Source organism: Spea bombifrons, chromosome 1 (genome assembly GCF_027358695.1).
Source record: "Spea bombifrons isolate aSpeBom1 chromosome 1, aSpeBom1.2.pri, whole genome shotgun sequence".
Lineage (NCBI taxonomy): Eukaryota > Metazoa > Chordata > Amphibia > Anura > Pelobatidae > Spea > Spea bombifrons.
Window position 1 is genome coordinate 78,606,755 of NC_071087.1, and position 17,216 is coordinate 78,623,970.

Below are 17,216 nucleotides of genomic sequence, written 5' to 3' on the forward strand. Positions count from 1 at the left end.
AGAGACATTTTGATGTTTTTACCTCTTCAACTTGAGGGACATTAGACTACTTCTGCCTGAATTAGTATGACTGTGATGATTTAAAGCACCTTGTAGACTAGGTCCGTTTTGTTAAGCAGTTCTGGCCGCATCCCGCAAGGGTAGGCTCCATGTAGCCGGAGCCCAGAAGTTTCCAAGTATGCCTCTTGTTCTATCAACTCTAATGATTTAACAGACAGAAATTGAAAAAGTTCATTTTATTACCTTGATGTATTTATAGAGTCCAGAAGGGCTGCCTTGTAAACACTACAGTTTGTCTGTAAAGAGACCATACCGATTTTCATTTCATCGTTTATCTCATAAACAACCGACACTTTACTTAAGGAAACCTATACTTTCCAGGACATGTTAAACTATCAATAAATGGTTCCAAACAAACCATACTTCACAACACTTGATATAATGGTACAAACACCATAAACAAATAAAAAATATTTAACAGACATATGTTCCCATTATTTCTCCAAATAAATATTTTTCTTAAACTCCCCAGACCCTCCTTCAAAACAAAGGCAGTTACATGCACAAGTATGTATGTGTGTAAAGGTGGATTCTAATAATATTTTTTATTAATTTTTTTGAGGAAGTGATCTTAGACAGGTGTTGGACAACTGTTACATTATGATGTCTGGTTGGAGGAGCTGGTGTTGGGAGCCCCCACTGGACAGACCTCAAATAGCCCATTGTCCTTAAGGGGTTAACAAACAATTGTTCACATAGTTTAGATGAATTAACATTTACTGGTAAAACTTTTTTCCTATAGGGTCGTCTTATATTCAGGCTTTTTCTTTTTTTCATAAATTAATATTCAGATTTTTGGGGGTCGTCTTATAATCGAGCAAATACGGTAATTAGTGTGTGGATGAATTGCTTGAATGATTTGTGAGAATGCATTAATAGAAATGTGTGTCATGGATGAGTTTACTGTACATGTGATTTCCAGTTGATTTATACCTGCAAAGGTGGGTTTGTGTGTTATTCTGTTGATTTGTGTCTGCTATGCTATGTTTCCATATATTATTTATGTATACCTGCAAATACAGGGTTTGTATGTCTTATCCAGTTGATTTATACTTCCAGTGCTGTTTCCATGTGTTGGTTATTTGATCTATTCCGGGGGGATAGAAAGTAAGAAGGGGGTAGTAAGAATATTGAAATAAAGAGTGAGAATGAGTGAATGAATATGTGGATGAATTGTGTGAATAAGTAACATAATGAATTGTGTGAATGAGTGAGATAATAGATGAATTGTGTGAATGAGTGAGAGAATGAGTTAATGTGTGGATGAATTGTGAGAATGAGTGAGAGAGAATGAAATAATGTGTGGATGAATTGTGTGAATGAGTGAGATAATTAATTAGTGTGTGGATGAATTGCTTGAATGATTTGTGAGAATGCATTAATAGATATGTGTGTCATGGATGTGATTTAAAGAAAGGCAAAGATGGCACAAGCAGGGTGTTTGAGCCTTGGGGACCATGATGGCACAGACAGGGTGTTTATTGGACAAAGATGGCACAGGGCGGGATGTTTGGGGGGCAAAGATGGCTCACACTGGACTGTTTAGGGACAAGTTTGACTCGCTCTGGACTGTAATCTATGTGCTGGTCAGGTTGCAACGTGGATGCCAGGGCTGACTTGTGATCTATGCCTGTAATTTAGGGTTTTTTATCTATACCTTTAATGCTGAGTTTACATGTGATTTCCAGTTGATTTATACCTGCAAAGCTGGGTTTGTGTGTTATTCTGTTGATCTGTGTCTGCTATGCTATGTTTCCATATATTACTTATGTATACCTGCAAATACAGGGTTTCTATGTCTTATTCAGTTGATTTATACCTCCAGTGCTGTTTCCATGTGTTGGTTATTTGATCTATTCCTCCAGTGCTGGGTTTACATGTGATTTCCAGTTGATCTATACCTGCAAAGCTGGTTTGTGTGTTATTCTGTTGATCTATACTTGTTATGCTGTCTTTTTACACATTATTGTATATCTGCAAATACAGGATTTGTATGTTTGATACTGTTTATTTGATCTATACCTTTAATCCTGAGTTCACATGTGAATTTCAGTTGATCTATACATGCAAAGCTGGGTTTGTGTGTTATTCTGCTGATCTATACACGTTATGCTATGTTTCCATACATTATATATACCTGCAAATATAGGGTTTGTATGTCTTATTCAGTTGATCTATACATGCAAGTTCTGTTCACATGTGCTGTTTATTTGATCTTTACCTGAACTACAGAGAAGAAGGAAAAAGAGAAGTGTGGGTGGCTTAGTGAATGAGGGGACAAAGGGACTCTGGTGATGATTATGGGGGAGAGGATCTCTCAAAGTCAAGGTAGGGCCAGAAGGAGGGAAGACTGCACTGACACTCACAGTCAACCCCTAATCTGCAGTCAGTGTGGCAAATATTTTGTTTTGGTGTGGGAGCGGAGGGAGTTATTGCATGCTAGGGAGCATGGAGGGGGCCCCCAAAAAAAGGTTGCCTAGGGTCCAATTTTTCTATATTTAAAAAAATGTTTTTGTTACAAAGATTAGATGTTTGTTCATATGTTTAATGTATTAAACGTACATTCTTTTTTACCAGTGTTTCAAGTTATATATTGTTGTACTTCTTTGCAATAAAAGAGACGGGGAGAAAGTGGGGTAGGGGATAGTGAGGAAAGAGGTATTTACTGGGGAGAAGGAAGGGGGTATCTGATGGGGAAAAACAAGGGGGTATCTGATGAAGAAAAATGCTATCCGCCCCAAATTTTTAGGGGTTCCTACACCCATGTTCTCCAGGTCAAACTAGGAGAATTCCCAGGTATGGCAAGAGGTCATAATCTACAACTTAAATGTAATGTAATAAGCTTTTTTTATGAAAGGGTGGTGGTGGAACAGCCTCCCTAAAAAGAAGGTTATGTGTAATACAATAAATGAACTTAAACTTGCATGGGATAGACATAAGGCTAGTAAAACTATCTTGTATGCAAAGCTAACTAAAGACATAAGGGAGGAAAACTACAGTAACACTAAGAAGAAGCCGTAACATCAGGGACCTACATTCCTTCTTGGAGCCTAAATCTAGAGTATTATGGTTATTCAGATGCTGCCGTTGCAAAGCTTGCCAATATATCAAACAAACTTAAACTAAAACATTTGGTAGCGCATTCCCAAAGAAACAGTATTTGTACCCTTGAAACCCTACCACATTTCCGTTTAAAAAAAGGATTTCAATTACACCCCCTTTAACGCCTTAAAAAATTTTTGTCTCCATAAAATGGAAGGCATGAACTTTGATTTGAATATATTTGAATGTATGGAAAAGTGATATATATGTTTTCAGACTGGCCCCATACAGTATTTTAATAAGTAGGAGATTTGTTAGGGAGAGATTAGTTAATATGAATCTAAGGGCTATTACTCCACGTTTATTAAATATTATTTTCCCCAGGAGTCTTATCAATAAAAGAACTATTCAATGTACTTAAATAGATTCTGCAGTTCACAATGTTATTCATAATTTGAAAGGGGCCCTCACTATTCCTCTGTTGCCGTTTAACATCTGTGGCATTGTTTAACTGTTGGCATACTCGCTTTTATGAACAGTCATAATACGGGCAGGTAGTATAGAGTCACGTATTTCACGTATTTGTATTAACATGAAAAGTGATTACCTCTCTTCTGGTTTAGACAGCTTAAATACTAGTTTGTGTATTAAATTTACACATACAAGTAATAACTAGAATTCTAATCTGATATCTTTCATTTTGATTGTTTTCACTGTAAAAATGTATTTTCACATTGTTTTACCAGCAAAATATTACTGGAGAACTATCATCATCTTGCATGATCTATCGCTTTAGATTTGTTCCTGTCTTAGATCTACATTCGATACTCATCGTTGCGCCATTGTATTGTTGACTTGTTTACACAATTGATTATCCTAGCTATAATTCTGTGCATCTATTCTTCAGTGTGATAACTCCTTTTCCTCAGCTTAGTCACTAATATGGCTTTAGAGATATAGGATTACGACAATCCCATTCATAGGTACTTTAAATATGACTCTGTAATAATAGGTAGATAGACTACATGCGGTAACAATGCCAACGAAAGACTACTAAGATGCACCTACCATCCTATCAGATTTTTTGTTTGGTTATTTAACTTTTGGGTAATGCTGATTCTTGTCTTTACTCCGACAAAGCCAAGTGATTTAATACCTAGGGATTTTGGCAAGTTGTTTCATTAGGCTTATGCCTATCTTGAATCTATAAGATAAGACCAAGGACTGATTAAGGTTTGAGTCTTTACAACAGGAACAACTAGCAGACTAGATTGACCAAATGTATCTTATCTGCCATCGAATTCTATGTTTCTGTGTCTGGGCACCATGCAAAAGATGCTACGGACTAAAGTCGGCAGAGAACCAAAGTGGAAAAATCCCGAGCTACCAAAAAACATATGATTTGCTTATATTTGGATGAGCCATGACACATTAGTGCCCTCTTGTGATTATAGGAGAGCATTGCATGAAGTAAAATGGATGGAATCTATTTGCTTAAAATTGCTTTTGTGTCCACTATTTTGCTTCCTTTCTTCTAGCTGCACACAATTTTTAGATGCCTCTATAAAGATCTACACAAGTGTAACAGTCGGGCGAAGTGGGCCAGCGTTGCAGGGCATTGCTGAGAGTCACGGCACATGATAACATTTCTTCCGTGCATCTTTAAAACCAGGTGTGAGGCACTGTTCAGAAACCAGCTTGGGATGCAGAATTGGTTCACACAATAATGATTGCTCACAGTCATTCCAGCCACCATATGCAATTTAATGCATATGATAGCTAAGAGTTTCCCTTCACTTTACACAAATTCTGCAGAGTCTGCTCTTGCACTCCTCCCCCCTCTATTTTCCATGCAGGAGAAATGCTTCTCTGAATACAGCTCTTGATACCTGATATAGCTACCATTAGTCAGCTCCTGTGCTGGCTCAGCAAACTTCACAGGGTGGGGTCTAACAAAACCAGTGAGAAACACTCTAATCCATAAAATGTGATAGGCATGCCACAATTTAGGTCTGTAATGTGCTAAATCACACCATAAAGAAACGCCAATAGCAAAAAAAAAACATAAATATATCTTGTGACAAATTACAAAATAAAATATTTATTTCCCTCAATCTTTATTTTTTCCCTCGTTTTATTCTATCTCCCTCACCCATCTTTCCCTATCTCCCCCCAATTTCTTCCTGCTCTTCCTATCTTTCTCCCCTCTCTCCCCATTCCACTTTCCCCTTTTTTTCCTTCTCTGTCTCTCTCTCTCTCTCTCTCTCTTCTTTCTCCCCTCTCTCTCTCCATATCTCTCCCCTTTTTCTTCTTCCCTTCTCTTTCTTCTCTATCTTCCGTCTGCCCCTCACTCTACTTCCCCTCTGTTTTGTTTCTCTCTCTACACCCATTGTTCTTATCTTCTTCTGCCTCCCCTCCCCTCCACACACACCACTGATATAAGGTATGATCATCATTTTGTAAGCTTACAAAATGTACACAAAGTGCAGCGCTGAGGGTCTGCGGACAGCATCATCATATTGTGTGTGTAGAGGCGCAAGGAGATCAAAGCCTTATATCCGATATTTGTTCTGAAGAACTGAGGAGCTATGGTAAGGGAATATTGGGAGTTCTTTGTTAGTAACATGAAAACATGCATGATAGCTAAGCCAATCTTGGGACTAGGGTGTATTTGTGAGAGAGGATAAAAGGAGGAGAAAGGTAAAATGTTTTAGGCATTTCATTTTAATGGTGGTCTTATGTTGTAGTTTATAATATATTGAAATAATGTATGTAAGTTTGAAAGTATATTATTAACAATAACATTAGCGACTGTCATTCTATTCCACATCCTTGTCTAGCTACTTTCATTAACCATTTTTTTCTCACAAAAGTGAGTACACCCCTCTGCTACAATGTAAAGTAGTGAGTGTACAGCCTGTATAAGTGTAAATTTGCTGTTCCCTTAAAAATAACTCAACACACAGCCATTAATGGCTAAACCTTGGCAACAAAAGTGAGTACACCCCTAAGTGGAAATGTCCAAATTGGACCCAAAGTGTCAATATTTTGTGTGGCCACCATTATTTTCCAACACTGCTTCACAGGTTGCTCTGGTGAAGAGTCCTCTTCAACTCCTCCATGACAACAACATGGAGCTGGTGGATGTTAGAGACCTTGCGCGGCCAGTCCATCACCTTTACCCTCAGCTTCTTTAGCAAGGCAGTGGTCTTCTTGGAGGTGTGTTTGGGGTTGTTTTTATGTTGGAATACTGCCCTGCGTCCCAGTCTCCGAAGGGAGGGGATCATGCTCTGCTTCAGTATGTCACAGTACATGTTTGCATTCATGGTTCCCTCAATGAACTGTAGCTCCCCAGTGCCGGCAGCACTCATGCAGGTTTGACTATAGGCAAGACATACTTGTCTTTGTACTCCTTGCCTGGTTGCTGCCACACACGCTTGACTCCATCTGAACCAAATAAGTTTATCTTGGTCTCATCGGACCACATGACATGGTTCCAGTAATCCATGTCTTAAGTCTGCTTGTCTTCAGCAAACTGTTTGCAGACTTTCTCGTGCATCATCTTTTCAATTTGATGCAGTGTGTGGCGTATGGTCTGAGCACTGACAGGCTGACCCCTACCCCTTCAACCACTGCAGCAATGCTGGCAGCACTCATACGTCTATTTCCCAAAGACAACCTCTGGATGTGGCACTGAGCACGTGCACTCAACTTCTTTGGTCGACCATGGCGAAGCCTGTTCTGAGTGGAACCTGTCCTGTTAAACCTCTGTATGGTCATGCCCACCGTGATGCAGCTCAGTTTCAGGGTCTTGGCAATCTTCTTATAGCCTAGGCCATCTTTACGTAGAGCAACAATTCTTTTTTTCAGATCCTAAGAGAGTTCTTTGCCATGAGGTGCCATGTTCAACTTCCAGTATAAGAGAGTGTGAGATCGATATCACCAAATTTAACACACCTGCTCCCCATTCACACCTGAGACCTTGTAACACTAACAAGTCACCTGACACCGGGGAGGGGAAATTGCTAATTGGGCCCAATTTAGACATTTCCACTTAGGAGTCACTTTTGTTGCTAAGGTTTAGATATTAATGGCTGTGTGTTGAGTTAAATTTGAGGGGACAGCAAATTTACACTGTTATACGGGCTTTGCACTCACTACTTTACATTGTAGCAGAGTGTCATTTCTTCAGTATTGTCACAGGAAAATAATGTAATAAAATATTTACAAAAATGTGAGGGGTGTACTCACTTTTGTGAGATACTGTATCAGAACACTGCAAAAATGCATCTATTATACTGTACTTCAATATTGTTAGCGATTATTTTACCAGTAAGTTAGAAAGAAAAGCAGCAACACTGGTGGTACTTCCTCCACCATTCTCAAAAACAAGGCAACATGGTTTACATATAATTACTGTGTGTGGTAAATAAGTTTTACAGGTATTATTTAACATTTGAAGGAAGAATTTATCCAACAAAAATATGTGTGACTGCTTAATATAGGATTTTTAAATGTATGTGAGAAAATCAAAATAAAACAAAACTAATTGAAATGGAACCAAATGCTATTTATGTTTTAATTCTCATTCCTAACAGAGGAATAATAAAAAAAATCATAAATCAAGAGAATCCAGGGATCAGGACAGGCTGAGTATTTAACAGGGTCACAGAAAAGCCAAAAGCCAGTGCAAGATCAATCACTCTAGTGAAACTGTCACATTGATAGTTTGAGCGGACACCCAATGGCAGGTATTGTCAACTTCAGTAATGTCGGATGAGGCATTCAGATGCATTGGTATGCAAGCTCACTGCATCTGAAATATTGCATAATGTGTTCAAAAGATACACGTTATCGTTTGCCACAGACACCTGAGTTTCATCCAGAGAAGTAAAAAAGATGGCACAAGATGCTGTTGGTGGCACTGAGGCAGATGCAAGGGCCAAGGTGGACGTGGTAATACAAGACAGCTGGACTCATAACTATCTCATGTGACATGGAATGAACCTCAGAAAAGTTTCTTGGGCTACCATTGAGAACTTTAAAATGCTCAGCTAGCTGTTTTCTTCCTTATTGTAAGTATATACAGATTTAACAAGGGAGCCCTTACCACATGCTGTCTCTTAAAACTGCCTATACAGTATATTGTGTATAAAGACATAGTTGGATGAATTTGGTGTGAAAGAACGTGACTGGTCTGCACAGAGCCATGACCTTTACCCCATCGAACATCTTTGGAAATAACTGGAATGGAGATTGTGAGACAGGCCTTATCCAACATCATTGCCTGACATTACAGATGCTCTAGGTATTAAGAATACAATGTCATAAAAGTTCTTGTTGGTGGAATGGTTAGGTGTCCCAATACTTTTGTCCATATAGTGTATATTGGTCCCATTGTTCCATCTTCTCCAGTCCTACATGATGGAACCTGCAATACTTCCATTGTCTGTTTGAATGGCAGGACTAAGAGGTGCCTGCAGCAATATTTCAGTCTCACAGACATCAGGTCATAGTGCTGTCTTGACCCTGAAGAAAACAACCTTCCTTTCTTACATGGCAAATCCAGAAAAGCACTGTGAACAAGTGCTTGTGTTTGTGGACAAGTCAGATTGTAGATGTACTGGTGTCGTACTTTCCATTATTTGGAATGCCCAAAGAGGGGCTGTTTTGTTTTATGGATTTGGTTAAAGGCTTTTCTGTAGAGCAGGACCAAACATTTTTATGTTAGCTTTTAGTAGTTCACAAACTATCACATAACCAAGCAAGGCATTGTGAGGAATGATGTATTTTATTTAAACTGTTTATAATACAATTTTCTTTAGGCATTCTTGTGGCTTGTAGAGCAACGTGATGTACTCATACCCATCAAGCACTCAGAACTCGTAGACAAAAAAGGGACAGCAAGAAAGTAAAGACGGACATAAGGATACGGACTCACAGTTTCAATGAAGGACGCTTGGGAGGTATGTAATATGGCACTCCTGTTTAAATGATGTCAGGTATGTTACAAGGTATGTTTGCTGGGTTCCTCTGAGCATGTATGTATCGTGTATCTCAGGTCCTCCACATTGAAGACAGGGGGCATGGATAGTGGTACTGCCCAGTGAAATGCCTATTTCACTGTCCAAGGTAAATACATGATTGACCGTGTTGGCTTGTTTTCGTGGATGCATAGGATATTCACCTATGGCACAGGTAAAAGGCTGCCCTGAAGTGTGTAATAAAAAAATGGTTCCCTTCTATGGCTTTATACATCCTATATACTGAAGTGCAACACTTTACCTATGCTGGTGAGCAATATGTCAGTATTCTACGTGTCCTGGAAAAGCATGGCCACATGGTCACCCTATTTGGTAGACCTTTCAAACAAAATCATTCTCCCAGCTTTAAGTAAACTTGATGCATATAACATGCCATTTCTGCTGCAAAAGATGCATTGGCATATTCGTTTCCAGCATCCTTGGCAGCTTGTAACACTGATTGTAAAAAAGCTGGGGATGTGTGTAGTAAACCAATTGGTGCTGCTAGTCAGGATGCAGCAATTTGATTCTCCCTGTTGACTGTTGGCAAACGTAGCTAAGCCTTTTCAATTCCTATGTATATCAGTATTCTCCTATGCATGGTTGTTGTTTTTTTTAATTACTTTTGGATTACTTGTTTACCTCTTTCAACAATGCCTTGGGATTGCAACATGACTGAGCTAGTTCAAAACTTTGGCTGCCTGGATTTTTGCCTTGTTAACTGACATTTTTATGTCCTGACCCTTGACCCTTGACTTCATACTAAACTCGACCTGTAATCGGGATTTAACTTGACTAATTTAATCAGGGTTGCCTGCTTGAATTGTGTGACCCTAATTAGACTAATTCATTAAAGCTAAAATCCCATAAAAAAAAATCTTTCACACATTCGAAGAGCAAAACTTGCCCTGCTTTATATTATGCACTGTCCAGAAGTAATATGAATGTTTTAAGCAGTGTGCTCCATAGCTAAAAAAATACATACAAAAACTTGGTGGCCAAATGGCTGCATGACAAGACCCTAAATGCTACCAGAGAAAATTATCATACTAAATGTTGGGCTACACATCTTAATATCTGTCATTGAAAAAGATGTTACATTTGTAGGGGTACACTAAAAACGTTGAAATGTGATTGAACAAACGTACATATGGGAAAAAAGTTAGAATTTTGATTTTTGGGTATACCCTCAGTATAGAAGGATTAACATCAAGTGTTACAATTTGCCAAAGCTGCTGGAAACTGTGTTTTGTGGCAGCGATGGGGTGCTACATGTGCTATGACAGGTTCTAGCAAGATGAATACAGTTATTTGAAGCATCTAACGGCAAACAAAAGCTTCTGGGCATATACCTGCTAATTGTCTCTGCTTAGCAGGGAGAGTCCATATTTCTATTCCCTTCTCCTCAACTGATGTCCCCTTGTCAATGGGCTCAGGATGTTTGGTGGGTATGTGTCCCTAAAACGCATAATAGTGTGTATAGTAACAGCTGAAGAAAACTTAAATGCTCTACTCATAAACAGCTGTCAGTAGGTCAGAAGATCTCATAAGAGTTTTGGTAAAGTTTTGGCTAATTTTCTCACACTTGGAAAAGCTGGCTGAGATGTGCTGCTGTAGTGCAAAGCCATTAGTCTTGTGTGGATGCTATAATGTGGTGGTTACATGCATTCAGTGATATCTACCTTACCGATCTGTATTGTTTTTGTCACTGTGTTTATAATTGCGCCTACCTCTTGGATCTGAAAATCCTGTAAAATACAACAACACTTGAACACTTGGTTGTGTTAATCCCACAGCAGAGCAGCTGGAGGCTACTGCATGCTCTGCTGGGATGACATGGCTAAGTGTTTAGTTGTGGAATGCTTTGGGTAACCTCTGATTCCTGTCACTCTTCACTTTGACCAATGTGGTTTGGCAACCACGGGTTGACAGAAAGGGTATTGGGTATATGAAATAAAGCAGCAAATACATGCGTTTCTATTGGTTACACCAATGTGGACTTTCCTACGCCTTGTGGGAGAAATAGTTGTGGTGGCTATAAATATGACAGTGTCTGTATAAAACTAGTCTGATATGTATCTTTTTACTAATAATCCTTCCTATTTCTTACTATAAGCCCTTATATCATTTGATGTTGGTTCAGATGAACCTTAAAACATCTCTCTACAGCTCCTACTCCACCATTACAACTCCCTTAACAAGTCAGGATGTTTCATCAGCTGTACTGCTTGATCTTTATGTCTCCATATTTTAGTTGCCCTTGGTAACAACCCCCTAGAAGTTTTGCTGAGTAAAACCTCATTTTCTAATGCTTGCTATTACTCCATATAGGCCCCCGTTATAAGGCCTTTCTTTTCGATTTATAGCAATATTTTTTAACTGTAGCTACTGCTATGTGTAACTTTTTGCTTCCTCTATTGTTTCATATAGCCTAGACTTGTCACTTCCCTATTGTTCTTCTGTGACACACGTTATCTATACACACAGACACATGACATGCATCGAGATGTGGGAGGGGACAGGATGCTGATGTGGTCCCAGCACACAGAGGGTTAACGCCCTTTGTCTTTTCCTGTCTGTGTCAGTTTTGGGACATTGATCGCCCAATCAGGTAGTAACTTGTTATCACGTGGTATCTGACAGCGGCAGTGTTGGGCACCCAACAAGAGCTTCTGAGCACCCCTAATTTTGCCCCCCAGCAGGGGCCACAGGGGTGTTCTCCATTGGGGTGAACGGCAGAGGAGGTTAATGGTGAGACCGGGAACAGTAAAAACACCAAACTCAGGATGTTTTCAAGGAAGAAGCGGGAGCTGATGAAAACTCCGTCCTTATCAAAGAAAACCAGAGCAGGAAGCCCAGCACCACAAACCGTGAGTTGAGCTGCACCCTACACTGATCATCTTACAACGGTAGAATCACCGTGCAATAATGTAGCCATCAAGAGTAAACCATTTATATCCAAAGAGACCGTTTTCTCACTCATGCTCTTTATTTCTCACTTTATACTGTGTTTGTCATACTTACACTTTAATCTACACCCCCAGTGTTCACTAGATAACATTGACTCACAACACATTCACTAGGTGAAGCCACAACTATTACACATAGTGAGTATTAGACACAAAAGCAGTGGGTACTTGGATCTAGACTGTCACCTTGCTGGGTCTGGATTTAAGTAGCACAGTGTACTTTTCAGTGTATATTCAATTTCACCCCATGTAATAAATTGTGGGTGAGTTAGCAGTAATGCAGAACCTCCAGATTTTAGAGGTAGACACATACTACAAACACTCTCTGAGCTGATTTATAAAACGGTATGCTTGGTTTATTAGAAGGGAATGTTGCTTTGTGTGGAATGATGTTCAAGACACCTGTACCTGTGTGTACTGAAGCCAATGGGATCATTAAGGGACCTTATGCCCCTCCCCAAATTCACCATATAAGGTTACCTTAACCTACCATTTAGATACCGTAGTATGGAATCCATAGGACAAGAATTCAATAATTAACAAAACCCTAAATGCTTCTGTGTTTCTCTTCTATGCTGTTTGGTAAAAGAGAACACTACAAGTGCTACTCAATGCCTTGAACCCTCAATTATTCAACAAACAGGGTTTTTATGATTGATTAGTCATAGTAACTTAGGTTGAAAATATACACAAGTCCACCAACTTTAAACCTGCTGAAGGAGACCAAAAACCCCATATTGAAGCGACCGGTCCCTGATTCAGTGTCTCTTCCTTCTTTATTGCTATTTCCGTTTTCAACAAACATATTTATATTTATATAACTGTACAGCAGTAATCAGATTAGCATTCACTTTTATGTGGTATTCATTTTAAAAAGGGGTATTTCAGTGATCAAACCGGTTTACCAAAAATTCCTAGAAAGCTGTTAAGAAACCAGAGCAATCTCTTTGACATTGACTCTAGTTGATTGAGCAGCTTACCCAAAATAAGGTTTTTCGGGTCCATTTTGTTCAGTTCTTTGTATGTGGCATTGCGAACAGATCATTTCAAAGGCTTCTCACTGTCATCACCTCCTAGCTAACATAACTATGTCCTTTAAAGTGCACGTATCAAAGTTATTACATTGGTAACTTATTGTAAAAAAGCAGAAATATAACATGTTTTTTCACATGATCCCTATACTATGATGTACTTTAAGCTAAGTAAAACATGTTTGATAATGTTAGGGATTTTATTTGCACGATAGATAATACAGTCTCTGTACTATGATCTCATCCTACAGGAGCTCCCTCGTAAAGATGCCAGTGACACATCCGGCTCTACTGATGTAACCTCAAACCCTTCACTCAGTAGCAGCCCAGGGAACACTGGGACCCTCAAAAGACCCACAAGTCTGAGTCGCCATGCCAGTGCTGCGGGGATCCCCCTGTCCTCTCCAAGGGCCAAGTCCAGCAAATCGAATGTTATTCCAAGTCCACCTGAAAGTGGAGAGGGAACTTTCATTGAGGTGGAAGATATCTCGCAGCTTCTTGCTGATGTAGCAAGATTTGCAGAGCGACTGGAGAAACTCCGGGATGTGGTAATGGGAGACGGTGAGTGCTGATGACTAGTAGCAAGGAATTGTTTAAAGGGGTGGTATATAACCCGGGAACATGACTGTGTATAGGAAGCTTTAAGTGACAATAGACGAGCTGGGAAAAAAGATAAGTAATGTATATAAACCATTGCTCATAGAGCTTGGAAGTTTATGGACATTGGGGGTTATTTGTAAAAAGTGATTCTGGTGGAACGTTTTAAAATTGATCTTTAAAAGATCACTTTTAAGTATGCACCAGAACCACTGTTTATACATAATCACCAATATGTAACAGATAATTCATATTGGCTAAGGTATCCTGTTTATGTGTCAGGGAAACTACAGCTCCCATGATTCCTGGCTAGTCTATGGCCGTTCTGCATGACACCATCTTGAGATCCATAGAAAGCTTGCTGTTGGCTACTCATATTAAAGGAAAGCTTGTAAGCAATACTTTGAATGTTATGATAAGATGAGTAAGAGCCAGACGTCACTGTTATAGTTATTAAAAAAAAGTGAGTGAAAGAAGGTGAATGCTTTAAGTTCTCTTGACATCTGTTACCTTTGGTTTTTCATACTGTATCCTTCTAAAATAACTATTCACATGAGATAATGCTGTGGTTTTTGTTACTTTCTTTCAAGAACTCAATGTAACCTATTCTTTTTTTAAAAGAAGCAAGTCCCTCTGGTATAAACAGCATCATACCTCACAAGGTGAAAATGTGAAACATACTGAACTACAAATATAACAATACGCAAGCAACTCAGTATAATTGGTGCAGGCAGTCATTGTTTATCTTAATATATGTTTTTCATTTTCATGAAAGGTGCATGTTGGGGATCATGCAGGCAGCTGTTTACTTGCAAGCATTGATAGTTGATTATATGGCACGGTTACAATAGAGGTGTTCAAAATTTGATGGCAGACAAGTACCATTCATTCCTTCTAGTGTGTGCAATTTGTTCTGTTATAATAAACTTATTTGGACCTTCTGGTTGTCTTATATTCAGTGTAGCCTTATGTCTCATGCATTTTTAACCATTTTAAGTGTCAGCCATGTATATGATAACCATGAACCACATACATTGTGGCACCGTAGGCTGTTGATCAGCTCCTGAGCCACTCGTTAGCCATGTTGCCCACCTGCCAAAGAAGTTCTGCACATTTACAGTTAAATGTGGAGGATTACTCTACAGTACACACAATGCTGTAGACAGATCAGTAGCTTCTCCAATAAATAATAATAATAATAAGAAGAAGAACAAAAGTAACAAGCAATCGCCCAGAAATTGGCCAATGGAGTGGGCACACTAATCTAACTGGTTGCTACCCTGGTTACACATTCAATTTATAAAAAATTAAAAATGTTTTTTAGCTGATCTATTGTGAGATCAGCTGGCTGGCATGCTAGAAAAAAAAGCCTGAACTGCAGGCGTCAGTGATTGTGACATGAGCTGAATTTTTATGGACCACAACTCCCATAACCCCAGCCAAAGTGATAATGGAGTTGTAGCCCTCAGAAGGGTGGCACAGTTGTGGAAAGGAGAGCTAGCAGGAGAGTTGAGGTTTCAACACTCTCACGTCACTATTCATTACGAATGGCCTACACTGGCAAGTTTCTTCAGCTGAGAGAAAATTAGCTAGCCCTGTATAATGCATAGTTCGGGGGAGGGGCTCTTGGAGAAGTTTCACCTATTTATCTATGCATTTTACATGGCCAGCCAAGAACTTCCTGCAGCAGACATTTACTGGGGTTAGATCTTCATAATGTATAGTGAAGTTGTGGCTGAAACACAACGCTTCTCCAAACTGTTCCGTCAGAGAGAGATGTCCCAAAGTAAAGTATCTGTAAGGTTCTCACCTGGAGTTACCTATAACAAAACTATGAAGAACTGTCCCGGTCAGTGTCCGGAGGCCCCAGCACGGAAAGGGTTAAATAAAATACAAATTTATATATATAATATATATTACAATGAAGTCTGCTTTAAATACCCTATCGCTGTCTTTTATTACAGTACCTTCAAACAGGCATACTTGTCTAAGTCACTATTTCCTGTCTTGTTTTCTCCAGTGTTCCCAATTAACCCCTCATATACATTTGTTTACTTTTACTTCTGTCACACCTTCCTTCTGTATATTGTGTAGGAGATGGATTTAAAAGCTATCATTAACACAAAGTTAATTGTGCATAAAAAACAGACCTTGGAGAACTGGTTATACTTCAAGATAATATTACAGACCTTGAATACATAGTAGTTTGCCGTGTTTTATATATATATATATATATATATATATATATATATATATATAAATTGTCAGATCTTTTTAGTCCTTTTGTAGCTATGTAGTAACAAACATTATGAAAATTTTGTATTACCATATATAATTTATGATTGTAATTTAGAACCATATAAACTCAGTGTGGGTCTTGCCTGTACATCTTTTACTGAACTCTCAAAACAGTTTGAAAAACGTAGACATACTGTGAAAATGTTCCAACATAGTTGGTGTCTGCTTATATGTATGAAGTGGCTACTCTTTAAGAGTTCCTTTGCAATAACTTTAGGAGGGTAAATTGCCCTGGTGTAGATTTGCCACCTCAGCCATTAAAAACCTTGCATCTATTAATTCTACAGGGTGAAGCCAGCTTGATAAGTGCAGTGTATGAACAAATTCACAAAGACAAACTGCTTCCGTTTGCATTCTTGTTTTTTTTATTTATTGATTTTAATATGGCATACCTAAGGTACCCGGGCTCCTATAGGATTTTTTTTATCCCTTACAGGCTCATGGACCTTTGCTTTGCTTTTTTTTCTCCTGTTTAAAACATAAATTATACCAAAGCTGTTATGTAAGCCTTTGACAAAGAGATGGAACGAGTCTTTGCGAAGAGCTGCATATCATTCTTTCACATAAAGGGTTAAGCCAACCAATGTTGGACTACAATGTAAGCCTTGGCATGCTAGTCTTGGACATCCCCTGACCACATGTTTGATCACCACAGAGCCGTGAAGAAAGATGAAAAAGTGTCACTTTTCTGGCTACAGTTAAATGTTGCTATGTTTGTGTGACCACCTTGTCTTTGGATGGCTTTCAGAAGTTTAGGTGAGTGCATGGCGGCTTGTTTATCAATGTTCAGGCATGCAGAGGGGTGCAGACTGGTAGGGGGTGGTTTGTTATGGGTGCGGTGAGGGAGACTGTAGTGTGGGGGGGGCAGTTTCCTGAGGAAGACAGATTCTGATCTGACTTATTTCCTGTTTACTCAATATTAAACTGACTATGGTAGTAGTTGAGGTGAAGGTCTCCGGCATGCAACTGGTTAAGTGGCGTTCTCAACTGTCTGAGATAGAATTGCACAATGTGTGCCTATGTAGTGTTTGGATATCACATGCCATCCAGCTGCAGGGTGTTAAAATATAAACATTCTGACCACATGACCATCCTCATGAGGATAGAGTTTCCTCTCCAGGTGCCACAGTAGCTTCAGACATCACTAACACTGCGGATTATAGCATTTGTGCAGTCGTTATTGCGTTAAAAGGAAG

General features: G+C 39.1%; 2 protein-coding genes across 2 annotated transcripts in view; one reads left to right on the forward strand and one right to left on the reverse strand.

Moving 5' to 3' along the window:
• The window catches only part of POLR2E (RNA polymerase II, I and III subunit E), a 151,689-nt gene that overhangs the window by 105,512 nt on the left and 28,961 nt on the right, over positions 1 to 17,216 (reverse strand). The gene's annotated exons all lie outside the window — the stretch shown is intronic.
• Positions 11,733 to 17,216, forward strand: part of ARHGAP45 (Rho GTPase activating protein 45) — a 28,413-nt gene continuing 22,929 nt past the window's right edge. The window contains exons 1-2 of the mRNA XM_053464646.1: positions 11,733 to 11,995; positions 13,377 to 13,686. Of these exons, the coding sequence (XP_053320621.1) occupies positions 11,912 to 11,995; positions 13,377 to 13,686 (394 nt within the window). The 5' untranslated portion in view covers positions 11,733 to 11,911. The remainder of the gene's footprint in view (positions 11,996 to 13,376; positions 13,687 to 17,216) is intronic.